At 43.7% G+C, this 13,848-nt stretch overlaps 3 protein-coding genes across 3 annotated transcripts in view; all 3 read right to left on the bottom strand.

Moving 5' to 3' along the window:
- Positions 1-5,792, bottom strand: part of LOC111959000 (pre-B-cell leukemia transcription factor-interacting protein 1) — a 14,469-nt gene extending 8,677 nt beyond the window's left edge. The window contains exon 1 of the mRNA XM_024145270.2: positions 5,662-5,792. The gene's annotated coding sequence lies outside the window, so the exon portion shown is untranslated. The remainder of the gene's footprint in view (positions 1-5,661) is intronic.
- Positions 5,793-6,285: 493 nt separating this feature from the next.
- Positions 6,286-7,080, bottom strand: LOC112079279 (lens epithelial cell protein LEP503-like). Its single transcript, XM_024145269.2, has 2 exons — positions 6,595-7,080; positions 6,286-6,376 (listed from the first exon to the last, which is right to left on the bottom strand). Exon 1 carries the CDS (start codon positions 6,931-6,933, stop codon positions 6,742-6,744), a length of 192 nt encoding a protein of 63 aa, XP_024001037.1. The 5' UTR covers positions 6,934-7,080; the 3' UTR covers positions 6,286-6,376; positions 6,595-6,741.
- A 4,770-nt stretch (positions 7,081-11,850) lies between these two features.
- LOC112079278 (SHC-transforming protein 1) lies at positions 11,851-12,868 on the bottom strand (the record flags this gene model as incomplete). The annotated part of the gene is made up of 3 exons (XM_024145268.2): positions 11,851-12,077; positions 12,219-12,463; positions 12,749-12,868. Coding segments are annotated over 3 exons (494 nt in total), but the record flags the coding sequence as incomplete, so codon positions are not given.
- Positions 12,869-13,848: the final 980 nt, after the last annotated feature.

Below are 13,848 nucleotides of genomic sequence, written 5' to 3'. Positions count from 1 at the left end.
ATCAGTATGCTACAGTACTGTTCCACTCCTCATTCTGCTACTGAAGGCCCTACAGCATCAGTATGCTACAGTACTGTTCCACTCCTCATTCTGCTGCTTAAACTCATTTACATCCTCTGTTTTTACATGCACAGGAAGTGTGTGTGTGTGTGTACATGAAGTGCACACTCCTGTGAGTGCATTCAGTCCTTCATTAGTAGTATAGTGTGTGTTGCTAGCATTGTGGCTACCCTGGCTTCTGACTGGCTGACGCATGCTTTGGCAGAGACAGGGGTTACTATGGCTCGGGCCATTGTAGAATTAGAATTAGTAGAACAGACATTCCCAAAGGAGCAGTGGATTGGCCTACACCAGGAGCCATATCAGGTGCAGGAAGGCCCAGTATTTATTTAATGTTCGATTAATTGATGCCAACCACATAATCTATTTTATTGTGCCTTTCTCAAAGTTTATTGGATGGTGGATTTTAGAGAGCTAGTCCATTCTAGTCATTGTGATTCTATGTCTGGCCAGGAAGTGCAGGAGGCACCTCCACTCAGGCTGAAATTACTGGAGCAGAATCCAACTGACTGAAAATACTGGACAGGATTCTAAAACGGCGCAATAAACTGCATACATGCATTAGTATGTTTCTTGAAAGCCTAGAAAAAAGTATCCTGTCTACTTTCAAAAGTATGTTCTTCTATTAAATTGGACTTTAGGCTACTTCCAATACGGGTTATTATTGTCATTGTGTCTGACACCATCTTCAATCATGCCACTTCTGTCAGATCACAGCATGACACACTTCAGTCCCCCATGTCTCTTCTCTGTCCCACAGTCATTTAGGTCTTCTAATTAAGCTCTTCCCATGAGAGGCCCGTTGAACGTCGCCTAGGGCCAACGGAGCACTGTGGAGCATATCGCGGAATGACTTAAATATAGATATTAGCCTAGCTAAATATAGAGCCAATGAGATAGACTCCAAGACAGAGAGAGCGAACAGTGCCCTGGTGAATCAATCAAACATGCACACGCATTCTGAAGGAGCGCCACTGTCTCAACTGTGGAGCATTTAAAGAGGCAGTGGCGACCCGTCATTCAGGGCAGAGCTAAAAATATACAAATAACACATATATACATGTATTGTTTTTGCATTAATGTCAGTTTGCAAACAATCATTGAGTTAATAGATCCGCATACAGTCTCTTTTTTGCTTTCTTGAGCKAGGCAGCTCCAAAATGCAGGTGTCTCATGGGGACATTAAGTCACCGCAAAATCTACGGGTAGAGCTTAAATTCAAGCCCCTTGGGTGCCCATCCAAGAAGGCTCAAGGTCTTTGGCCACAGATAAAATGTTGTCAAATCACATGTCTACGGAAGCTTTGATTGGACTGATCATGTCAACATCATACTTTCAATGTCCTAGCTAACAGTCAAAATCAGGAACCAAGTCAACAATCTACTGGCAAATCCTTTCAATACTTGTCATATGAAGAGAAATTATACATAAAATGTATCGTTGCTCATCGGTAATTGGACATAAACATTACACAACAAGTTGGAAATTTAAAATTCAACAATGAGTGGTTTGGAAGGAATTAGTGGCTAACTGCAAACATTGCAAAGCAATCACTAGCCTGCTATTCAGTGGAGATGGTGTGTAGTCCAAGTCTGGGTTTGAGGGTCTCTTTTCCAAGCTTAAAAGTATAAACATTCAAACACCATGGGCCATAAAAGGGTGAATACATTAGCCATGCTGTCAACTCAGACTTCTACAGCATTCAAAACAACTGGAAACTCGGAACTGGGAACTCACAGACTTCACTGAGTTCCAGACAACTGGGAAATCTCAGACTTCAGTGAGTTTCAGACAACTGGGAACATGTAAAAAAAAAAYYAAAAAAAAAAAGCTCAGACTGGGAAAATACGTTTTGAACGGTCATCCAACTCTAAATAACAAGTCGGGACTTGGGCCTCTTTCTAGAGCTCATCTTGTTTCCCCCCCCACTGAGTTCCCAGCTGTCTAGAAAGCACCATAAATCCAGAGAATGCCAGACTTTGATGACAAAGTTTGATGACAGAAATTGCCCACAAAGGACCGCTGCGTCACCTTCCTGTTCAAGTAAGCACAACACAAGGTGAGTCCAAAAATGTATTGTATGCTGCTGCATAAATGTAATATTGCAGGGAGATATGTATACTATAGCTAAGAAAGTAATATGTTGTGTAGTAAGCCATGTGCCTCACCCTAATAATTTGGTCCCTTTCCCCCTCATAATTAAAAAAAAATATATATATATTTTACCTTCATTTAACTAGGCAAGTCAGTTAAGAACAAATTCGTATTTTCAATGACGGCCTAGGAACAGTGGGTTAACTGCCTTGTTCAGGAGGAGAACGTTTTTTTTTTACCTTGTCAGCTCGGGGATTTGAACTAGCAACCTTTCGGTTACTGGTCCAACGCTCTAACCACTAGGCTACCTGCCGCCCTGTTCTGTACTGTTCTGACTTGGTGGTGTACATGTAGCCTAAGGCCATGTTTTAGAGAAACGTAATCATCAAATATTGTAAGAGCTTTCATTGTCTGCATATATGCCCCCTTTATTTTTATTATGGGTTTCTACCTGTACACCAAGTCAGAACCAGAGGAACAGCCCATGTTCTGAATTCTGTCGCTGTACATTTCAAAAGTGCTGAACAAAGTTATATTGAGTATGTCCATCCTAGCTCACTCATTATTGTCTTAATCGAAATTATGGAATGCTTCTTATCTGCTCGTTGTCCCATTATGACATAGTTAGTACATCTCAATTGTCAGTAGAAACCACATCTGTTATCTCTGGGCCCTTTAAATGATAAATCAGAGCAAGATTTCAGAACTTAAGTACACATTTCACCTTCAGAGGTGAATTTATCAAACCTATCGAGGTGAAAAAAGTGTTTTGTTAGGAGCTCTCCTCAAACAATAGCATGCCATTTTTTCGCAGTAATAGCTACTGTAAATTGGACAATGCAGTTATATTAACAAGAATTTAAGCTTTCAGTCGATATAAGACACTTATTCTGTTTACTTCTGGCCCTTCTTTGGACACTGTTAACTAACCTCTCCTTCCGTGGCCTCCAACTGCAAGTAAAACTAAATGCATGCTCTTCAACCGATCGCTGCCCACAACTGCCCGCCCGTCCAGCATCACTACTCTGGACAGTCCTGACTTAGAATATGTGGACAACTACAAATACCTAGGTGTCTGGTTAGACTGTAAACTCTCCTTCCAGACTCACATTAAGCATATCCAATCCAAAATTATATCTAGAATCGGCTTCCTATTTCGCAAAAAAGCATCCTTCACTCATGCTGCCAAACATACCCTCGTAAAACTGACTATCCTACCGATCCTTGACTTCAGCGATGTCATTTACAAAATAGCCTCCAACACTCTACTCAGCAAATTGGACGCAGTCGATCACAGTGTCATCCGTTTTGTCACCAAAGCCCCATATGCTATCCACCACTGCGACCTGTATGCTCTCGTTGGCTGGCCCTCACTTCATATTCGTCGCCAAACCCACTGGCTCAAGGTAATCTAAAAGTCTGCTAGGTGAAGACCCACCTTATCTCAGCTCACTGGTCACCATAGCAGCACCCACCCGTAGCACGCGCTCCAGCAGTTATATCTCACTGGTCACCCCCAAAGCCAATTCCTCCTTTGGCCGCCTTTCCTTCCACTTCTCTGCTGCCAATGACTGGAACAAAATGCTTTTTTTTTTTTATCACTGAAGCTGGAGACTCATATCTCCCTCACTAGCTTTAAGCACCAGCTGTCAGAGCAGCTCACAGATCACTGCACCAGTACATAGCCCATCTGTAAATAGGCCATCCAGCTACCTCAGCCCCATACTGTTATTTCATTTATTTTGCTCCTTTGCACCCCAGTATCTCTACTTGCACACTCATCTTCTGCACATCTATCACTCCAGTGTTTAATTGCTATATTGTAATTATTTTGCCACTATGGCCGATTTATTGCCTTACCTCCCTTATCCTACCTCATTTGCACACACTGTATATATACTTTTTCTATTGTATTATTGACTGTATGTTTGTTTATTCCATGTGTAACTGTGTTGTTGTTTGTGTCGCACTGCTTTGCTTTATCTTGGCCAGGTCACAGTTGTAAATGAGAACTTGTTCTCAACTAGCCTACCTGGTGAAATAAAGGTGAAATATATACCGACATTTGTTGTTTCTCTAAAATCTGCGTTCTTGACAATGCGCTGCATGATTTACAACTGTCCCGTTGACGGGGCGCTGATCCTTAAGTCAGCCAAATCAGCTATGTTTTATAAAAGACAGTAAATGAGTCTGAATGAACTGTCGCTGCCAGACAAGACTCCGCTGATAGCCAGGTGTAGCAGTGGTAAGGATTCATTCCATGGTGCCAATAAGAAAGCACCGTTTGTCACCACTATAGTGCAATTAATGTATTGTTGATAGATATATATATATATATATTGCCCCACCAAGATTTACATGTTAAAATAGCCACTGTAAATAGTACATGTTCTCTAAACCTATAGTAAGTAGCCTAGAATTATATTTATATAAAATAAATCTAGCTTGTTTAAAGAAAAAAATGTGGTGTCAATGAATGATACCCTCATTCTTCCGTACTCGCTCTCTGAAGTGGATCATGTCTAGAAGGGATACAGCTTTTGTCAAATTGAAGTCAAAAGTTGCATTTTAGGTAACTCAAACCTTTTCCTGATCTTAACCTAGTTCACCTAACCTGTTACTTTCATTCGCCTAACCTGCTGCATAATTTATCTTAAACCTGCTACGAAAAGTCAATTTTGACTAAAGCTGTATCCCTTCTAGACAAAACCTCTGAAGTGGTGTATTAATTTGGCAGCCATGGAGCTCTCGACAGAGTAGCGAACTTCTGAGACACACTCTTGACCCATCAACTTCACAAATTAACAAACGCTTCGGCGCCAGTGGTAGTACACTTGGCCTATACAAGCGTCCACTGCAAACTGCATTTTTTCCTCTTTATATTTGCTTAAAATAGGCCTGGGTAATAGAGAACGATGTGCTTTGAAACGAGTTTCTCTTTAATCTGAAATGACATATTTTTGCATTGTCACATGCTTCTTCCGTCTGTGTGCCAACAGCCTATTATATATCTTTATCTGTGTCTCCGCGAAAGAAAATGACCAAAAATGGTCACAACGCTACACTGCTGGCCTTGTGTAGTCGATGCTAGGCTGTAAAATGTTTAAACAAGTGTTCATCCTAAGCCTGGCAATGAATCATCGCTCTCTGACACCTAATTTGCATGTTAGCCATCTCAGTGTCGACAAAGAAGGTGTGTATTCAAATGTCAACAACTGTCACACCTCATCTCCACTGATGAACCCCCCCCCCAAAAAAAATCATAATCACAATATAGAACTAATTAATACTGAAACTTTCCTACATCCGTTATAAAACATGTTCTATTCCATTAAAGATAACAGGTTTAATGTGTCAACCTACTATGAAAAACTTTAATCCCTTCCACCGAAAATACAGATAGTTACTTTAACCTCTGTCGAGAACCAGGAAACAGCAACATCTAAAGACAAAATGGTAACAAGAACACAAAGTAACATTACATGTTCTACTGCACGCGTTGTTTACCTTATAAATGGCAATTGTGTATCAATCCTTTTCTGCCAAATTAATTGAATGCATCCAGCTTCGGAACTTGGAAGAGTCTCTTTGACACTTGCGTGAGCCACGCTCTCTTGTCCAACCGGGAAGGACATTCTCTGACGTCCCACCCCTCCTTGCCCATCTCGCCAATGATKATCGCTCTCTCGRGTCGCWCAATGMGCACACTTTCAGATTGATTGACACACGCAGGTGATAAGAGTGGGTATGCAAAATATACCATACGCAATGCTTTTCCGATGTTGAGTGGTGCCACCTGACACTATGATGACATTGGCAGATGTCAGGCTCTACTTTTTTGTTTCTCACACACACACACCACACACACACACACACACACACACACACACACACACATCACCTGACTCTGGTTGGCACAAACAAAATCAGATATTACATTCATTTTTATTCCTTGCATATTAAGACTGTACAGAAATTAATAAAACTTGGAATTAAATGTGACCTAAGCAGCATCAAAAGCCATGTCCATTGCCTCACAGGTTTGGTTTCTCCACAGGTCTAGGATCAGCTGATTGGTGTTAAGACGATACTTCACACACACACTGCAGGTCTCCAGACCGACTGACTCAGGATCAGAGAATAACAGAGATCCTCTGATACACCAGGCAGCACATCAGTTTCTCAAGTCTCCAGACAGGAATACAGAACTGCATCATGGGCACTAAGAGGAGCAAATCCACACACCAGGGCCATATAGTACAACATGTAAACCATACCATACTACACAGTCCTACATATTTGGTAGAATATTTAACAGGTGACATGTACCGTAGCTGAAAGGAAATTATGTTGTCAGTAAACAGTTTGGCAAACATCTTCTATTTTGGAGTCAAACTATGCACAGTATCTAATGTATGTAATGACAAGACTCATACTTACACCGCTTCACACGCTGTGTTTAACATCTTAGCTGGTGAGAGAAAAACGGAGGAGAAAGAGTGAAAAGGAGGAAGAGAGAAACACGTCCAGAGAGACACGCAGGAAAGAGAACCTGCCCCTCACTCCCTCTCGTAGTGTCTCAGTCAGTCAGTCCAGTATCTCCTTGATGCACCAGCAGCAGAGTACAAAGTAGAGGCACTCCTTGAGGGACTGGATGAAGCCGTAGGCAATGTTACCACCAAGGAAGTTCTTCCCTCTGCCTAGGCCCATGGCCATGTCACGCAGGTTCTGCCCGAGGGAGGAGGGCATGGCCTGGGGAAGAGGACGCTGGGGGTGCATGGCTCTGTTCCACACGGAGGACAAGAGGAAGAAATTATAGAAATGGGAGATGAGAGAAATAGGGGTCAGGTCAATCCCAGAGGAGTAGAGGAGGAAAGGAAGAGAAGACCAGGGTTGGACTGGGTGTGAGTGGACAGAGAGCTCCTCCTATAGTGACATCAACACTACCAACACCAGGGGGTGTTCTCTCAGCTCCTGATCTTTCTCTATTCTATTCTTCTACACTCTGGAACACAGACACACCAGTCACCCCTGGTTGTGAAACATTCTGTTCACTGGCTCTGGGTGTGTTCTGCACCCCACCACCCCTCTCTCTCTCTGCATCTCTAGGGTTTTTGCCAGTCTGGAACAGACTAGCTCGGTGCTCTCCGTCTCTCTCTATGTAAAGCATAATCTATCCACCACACCTACAGTACACCCCTCAGGATAGTTCCAGTATCACCTGCTCAATGCAGCTCTACTGTAAAAGCGCACAATATGCCTCCTCTCTTTGTCCAGGACTGTGTGACAGCCTATTGTTTCTCTCTTCTGGTAATCTGTGTTCTGAACAGGTTGAAATAAGTAAGCCCCACTATTCTGATTTCTATATTGTTGGATGACTGCGTGGTGGTCATCGTCCAGGTTGAAATTATTCTGTGAATGACAGCTATAGGACATGTTCTCACCAGAGGTCTGAATATACAACATTTACTGACATGGACCCTGCACCAATACACATTCTCTAACCCTAGACCCTACTGTACACCTTGGCACTTAATGTAGAGGCACAACTAGCCTCTACCTCCCCCCTGCGGTAACTCAACTAGCCTCTACCTCCCCCTGCGGTAACTTTCAACTGCTCCCCCCTGCGGTACTCAACTAGCCTCCCCCCCCTGGCAGGGTAACTCAACTAGCCTCCCCCTGCGGTAAACTCAACTAGCCTCCCCCTCGGTAACTCAAACTAGGCCCCCCCGCTGGTAACTCAACTGCTCCCCCCTGCGGTAACTCAACAGCCCTCCCCCCTGCGGTAACTCAACTAGCCTCTACCTCCCCCTGTGGTAACTCAACTAGCCTCTACCTCCCCCCTGCGGTAACTCAACTAGCCTCCCCCTGCGTAACTCAACTAGCCTTCCCCCCCTGCGGTAACTCCAACTAGCCTCTACCTCCCCCCTGTTGGTAACTCAAACTAGCCTCTACCTCCCCCTGCCCTGTGGTAACTCAACTAGCCTCTACCTCCCCCTGTGGTAACTCACTAGCCTCTACTCCCCCTGCGTACTCAACTAGCTCTACTCCCCCCTGTGGTAACTCAACTAGCCTCTCCTCCCCCTGTGTAACTCAATAGCCTCTACCTCCCCCCCTGTGGTAACTCAATAGCCCTACCTCCCCCCCTGCGGTAGACTCAACAGCCTCTACCTCCCTCCCCTGCGTAACTCAACTAGACCTCTAACCTCCCCTGTGGTAACTCAAATAGCCTCTACGTCCCCCTGCGGTAACTAACTAGCCCTCTCGTCCCCCCGTGGTAACTCAACTAGCCTCTACCTCCCCCCCTGTGGTAATTCAACAAGCCTCCCCCCTGTGGTAACTCAAGTAACTTCTTCCTGCCCGATCCTGTCTCTTTCCTTGTCCTGTCCTCTCATAATCTCCTTGGTCGTCTCCTCGAAGTGTAGAACTTCAATTAAAACAATATATAGTCTTCACCTGTATTTAGCAGAATAAATAAGTAAAAGGGATATGTTCTATTTAATAGTTATGAATCAACATTTAAGAAAACATCACAGGAGACCAAAGAGTAAATCCAGAAACTGCATTTTAAAACCAAACTCACCAAGAAAGATTCATGATATATGCAATCTGTGATTTCAGATACAGGTGTAAACAGATGTATTTCCCCCCAAAAGAACAAGAGTATTACAACAGAGCTGTAAAAAGTAAAAAAGTAAATCAATATTTGTGAAGGCTAATTGAAAATAACCCTTTGGCTTTCAAAACTCAAATCAAAAAGTACATCAAAACAACAACAATATAGAAACTGTAAAAAATGATTTCCATGCAACAAAGGCAACTGTGATGAACAATGACAACGCTAGAATGCTTCACAAATGATGTAGAGGATAGATTATTCCTTTTACACACACACCTTGGGGCTTGTATACTAGTTTCCTTGTTGCCTATCCAGGACCTATAGTCACTTAAACAGTCGGTGTCTAACACAGCTGTCCCTCCTGTGTGTTTGTGACAGAATGAAGCAAAGGCCTCACACAGACCACACGTGCCACCATGTAAGAACTACACAGCCCCCTACACTCCCAACCATAAACTCTGATCATCCACACATCCTCTCTCACAACACACACACACAGAAGCACGATGAGAAAGATGAATAAAACAGTTACCTGTCCAGGCTCAGAGAGCCCTTTCTCATGACTAGAGTTGCAGAATTCAGATAACTTTCCCCAAATTCCCCGGTTTCCCAGAAATCCTGGTTAAAATAATCCTAGAATTACACGAGCGAATAAGCAGGAATTCCATGAATCCTCCAACCAGGATTTCTGGAAAACCAGGGGATTTTGCAACCCTCCTGATGAGACAGAAATATTTTGTACAGCAGGTGGCAGATCCCAGTCTACTCTTCACTTCCACGTTTACAGTTTGGTTTCAGCCTCCCTCAAAAATCTGGACATGGTGCATTGGCTAGAATCAAAATGACTTGGATTCAGAGAGAAAAGTATTCTGTGAGTATTACATATGAAATACAGTATCTGGTTCTGTCCCACCCATTTTATTAATAAAATCTAAACAATAAAGACTTTAATTTCAGAACCAAGAACTCAAACCGACCAATCAGATCTGATGTTATTTACAGGTGGAGTGGAAATCCCTCCAATGAGAGCTGCGACATCGAGCAACCGTGACAACAACAAGTGACAACAGGAAGTAAGAATGAATGTGCAATAGAGGAGCGGATTGCCATCACTGGACCTGGGTGGTGAGAGTCAGTGTCCTTTTTGCAGTCTTTGATGGCCTGAGAGACCATGTGACAGGATCCAACGGTCCACTACATTTGGATTAGGTACATCAACTGACTGTACAATAAGCACAGTACATTAGGTGACAGACTGCACTGGAGGGAGGTGACTGCATCGAAGAAACAAGGCACTAGTAAAAGACACAAAAAATATCATGGAGAAGGAGGGAGAGGAGAGGATGATTCCTCCACTTTCTCTCCCTCTACTATCTTCTAATTCCAAGGAAAACAACACGTCAAAGTCCAACGTCTGACCAACGTTCGCGAAGCTCCCAGATTCCATTGTGAACAGTGCTGATAACAGTTTTCCCTGCAGTGAGCTGAGAAGAAACACATCACACACTAATGCTAATGCTAACGCTAATGCTAACGCTAATGCTAACGCTAATGCTAAAAGCTAATGCTAACGCTAATGCTAAAAGCTAATGCTAACGCTAAAAGCTAATCTCCTGACCTTGCAGCACATTTGGAGAGGAGATAAGATCATTGCTTTGAATGCTCTGGACCGGATGCTTTCGGCATTAAAACACACTTCATCCAGTATGCCCCCCCAACCTCTCCACCCCCTACCCGTCCAGACAGAGACATGGCTATAGATTGTCAAGGCAAACCGATATTAACAACAAATCCATTGAAAAGCAAGAAAATATTGGCAATAATCTGAACTACAATTCCAACACAGTACCGATTAAATTGTGACAGCCGCATTTGGGTTGACTGTGACATCGTCGTAGAATTGGTTTTGAGCTCTTTCAGATGACATCGTGTCTAAGTCTGATGACATCTCTAGATGTGGAACCTCCCCCCTGCCCCTTCCCAGTCTTCTCTCCATCCCTCTCTATGTAAAGACACTATACTCCCAATGAWGGTACACATGACAGATACAGACTAACACACTGTATGTTGGTGTATGAGTCATCTCCATGGTTTCTGCTGCCCCAGTCCAACCAAGTCCACTTTCTTTGTCATGATCAGAGCAGAAAGGTAAGACCAGTCCCATGCAGACAGAAAGGTAAGACCAGTCCCATGCAGACAGACAGGGAGACCAGTCCATTGCAGACAGACAGGCGGATGTCGGATAGGCATGAATCACATCCTTTTATCAAACTCCACCTTCGGAGGCCGGAAAGAAACCGTGTCCATATTTGGACAGACGGAGACAATGGTTGTTGGCATAGCAACCCCCTTTTTGCATACAGAGACGTCCTCCGTGACATCACCAGGTATCACTCAGGGGGTCAATGGTCAAAGATGAAAGGTCTTTTAATGGGAGTGGCTTGAGGGTGAGCGAGGGCCCTGATTGGTGTGGACACAAAAATGTATGTCTATGCATATTAACAGGAGGCCTGATCTCAGTCATGTTTGGTTATTCATGTGTTCCACTGATATTTGATTGGCTGTTCCTGTGTTCCACTGATATTTGATTGGAGGGTCCATGTCCGAGCTCTCTGATGAGTCCAATCATCAGACAAGTCTTTGAAGTGCTTCTGTGACGGTGAGAGAAACTGTTTCCTCTGCCATGTCTGGATCAAGACCTCTCCCCCCATCCCTCTCTCTACGTTTCACTCCTCCCCTCCAAGGTCCTCCTTTACTATGATTGTATCATTTCTGAATCATTCTATGGCATGATTTAATTAATAATGCTACATTTTTTACTAAATTGTATTATTTCTGTCCCACTGAGAAGGAAAATAAAAAGTGTTCCTAGATGTTACTCCCACGTTCTTTGGAGGGATGGAGGAATGGAGGTAGTGGACCTCGATGACGGAAGGATGAACAAAAGGAGGGATCACGGAGGTAACAGTGAGTCGTCCAGGAGGAGAGGAGGGTGTGAGGAAAAGCAGAGAGCAAATGATTTGGCAGAAAGAGTGACAGAGGTGTTTTTTTTGGCTTTCCTTAATGTGGTCAGTGTGCGAGTGTGTGTGTGTACAGTATTTGTGTGTTCTGCACTGCTTATGTGTGTAGTGTTTCTGAGAGTGTGTGTGTTGCATTGCTGTATTTGTGTGTGTGTTCAGGCCCTGTGCTCCACTGGTTGTTGCAGACACACCTCACTGCCTGCTGATACGATGGGCAGTCTGTTGTCCATGTGGTAACTGATCAGGTGGCTCACACTCTCAAAGTGGTGGTCTTTGGTACGTACCTGAGGACAACATGCGCACACACACAGAGAGATAGAGAAAGAGAAAGAGAGAGGGTCAACAAAACATAGCACGTCACAGCTGATAAGTGGGAAGGGGTCGGATGGCTCGCTCTAACTCAGACACCTCTCCCTGCAACTCACCACTCCCTCTGGGTCGACCAGTAGTAGGTGCTTGGGCTGACCCCCCTGTTGTCCAGTGAGGACGTACTGTCCAGGGGTGGTGCCTGACTCTCGGACCAGGAAGTCTCCATCACGGGTCAGCAGTCTCTCAGCCTGCCTGCGACTCAGGCTGCCGTGGAACCAGGCCTCGCACTGCAGCTGTTCCACCAYAGGGGGCGCCGCTGAGACCCCCAGACCTGATACACCCAGGGAATCATCAAACGGCTCTGAGAGGAGAAGGAGAGAGGGCAGAGCTAGAGAGACGTTGTGAGACTATACGAACAGACCAGATTCATTCTTGATACATTCAGGATACCAATATTCTAATTTCCCCTATGTCCAAACCCAAATGAATAAACGAATGACTTCTACTGTAGTGTAATTACTGCAATATAGCTGATAACCATTCTAATTAGTCTTATCTGAGATTACTGATAGTGACTGCTACAGACTGCAGGGCCAGTCGATGTATTGTACACAGACTCTAGCTGATAGGGCCAACTGGGACTCACTCATGTCGAACGCATCTCTGTGAGCGTTGCCATTGGCTGCAGCTGTTGTGGGGCGGGGTTTATCCACATTGACGTATGAGGGGTCATCACACAGGTCCCGCCCTCCCTCCTTTGCTCCCACTGAAACAACCAATCAGAGGAGTTTAATCACATAACTGTCTGTCGGTATCACCTGGGAGGTGTTCAGTGATGGGAAACATTTAGAGTAGAACAGATATATAGAATATCTGCTCTGCGATGTCACAGATAGAAGAACCCAGATAATTCACAGGATGTATAAATCTGAGGCATCCGTTTAGAACTTCTTCTCACCACCAGATATGGTGATGAGAGGAAGTCCAGTGGCGGGAAGTGGGAGGAGATGGATTTAGATGAAACCTACTACAACTACTAAGGACATGGTGACCTCTAGTGGACAACCAGAGACTTCAACAACCAAAGACTTTCTGTTGAACTATTCGTCACAGACGTATCAGGCGATTTCAGCAGAGCGAGTCGACAAAGACATACAAGTGTAAATATGTTCATTGCATTTCTAAATCTGAATGAGCGGGTGTTAGGGTGCTAAATATCCATATTTACGATGAACGTATTATTCAACTGCATGTACGATAGTTGAATTCCTTTGTCTCTCCTTCTCCCGCTCTTTCTTTCCCCAGCCCTTTCACTGTGTAACCAGCCGTCATATCGGGTAAGTACACTAGGGACTTTTCATTGCATTATGTTAGTAATCAACGTATAATCTATCCTGTGTGTGTTTATGTCATTCTGTGTGATTATTTAGTTAGTTATTAAATAAATAATTAAGCCAATTTGTGTATCGCTGAATCATCATGCAGACTAGGGTTGGTGCAAATTTAAGTCAACGACGTTCAGAATGAGACTGATATGAGGTAATAATAATTAATGGATGACTAATATGATAAAGGTATATTCTGATATTCTTCAGTGAATTCGGGGAAATGGTAACTCATTAAACAAACTTTTTCTGTGGTGTCCCAAGATTGCTAATGAGTTAATTGTTACATTATTAATTTAATCACATAATCATTAAAACGTAGTAAATTGACTTGATTAAATAATTGTCATCGCATTAATGG

The sequence above is a fragment of the Salvelinus sp. IW2-2015 genome, unplaced genomic scaffold (assembly GCF_002910315.2).
Source record: "Salvelinus sp. IW2-2015 unplaced genomic scaffold, ASM291031v2 Un_scaffold7503, whole genome shotgun sequence".
In the NCBI taxonomy this organism is placed as follows: Eukaryota; Metazoa; Chordata; class Actinopteri; order Salmoniformes; family Salmonidae; genus Salvelinus; species Salvelinus sp. IW2-2015.
Note: the sequence above shows the minus strand (reverse complement) of the source record. Positions and strands in the feature narration are given on the sequence as shown.

What these genes read in the sequence shown, in the direction of transcription:
- LOC112079279 (XM_024145269.2), bottom strand. Translation starts at nt 6,933, where the DNA reads ATGCACCCCCAGCGTCCTCTTCCCCAGGCCATGCCCTCCTCCCTCGGG.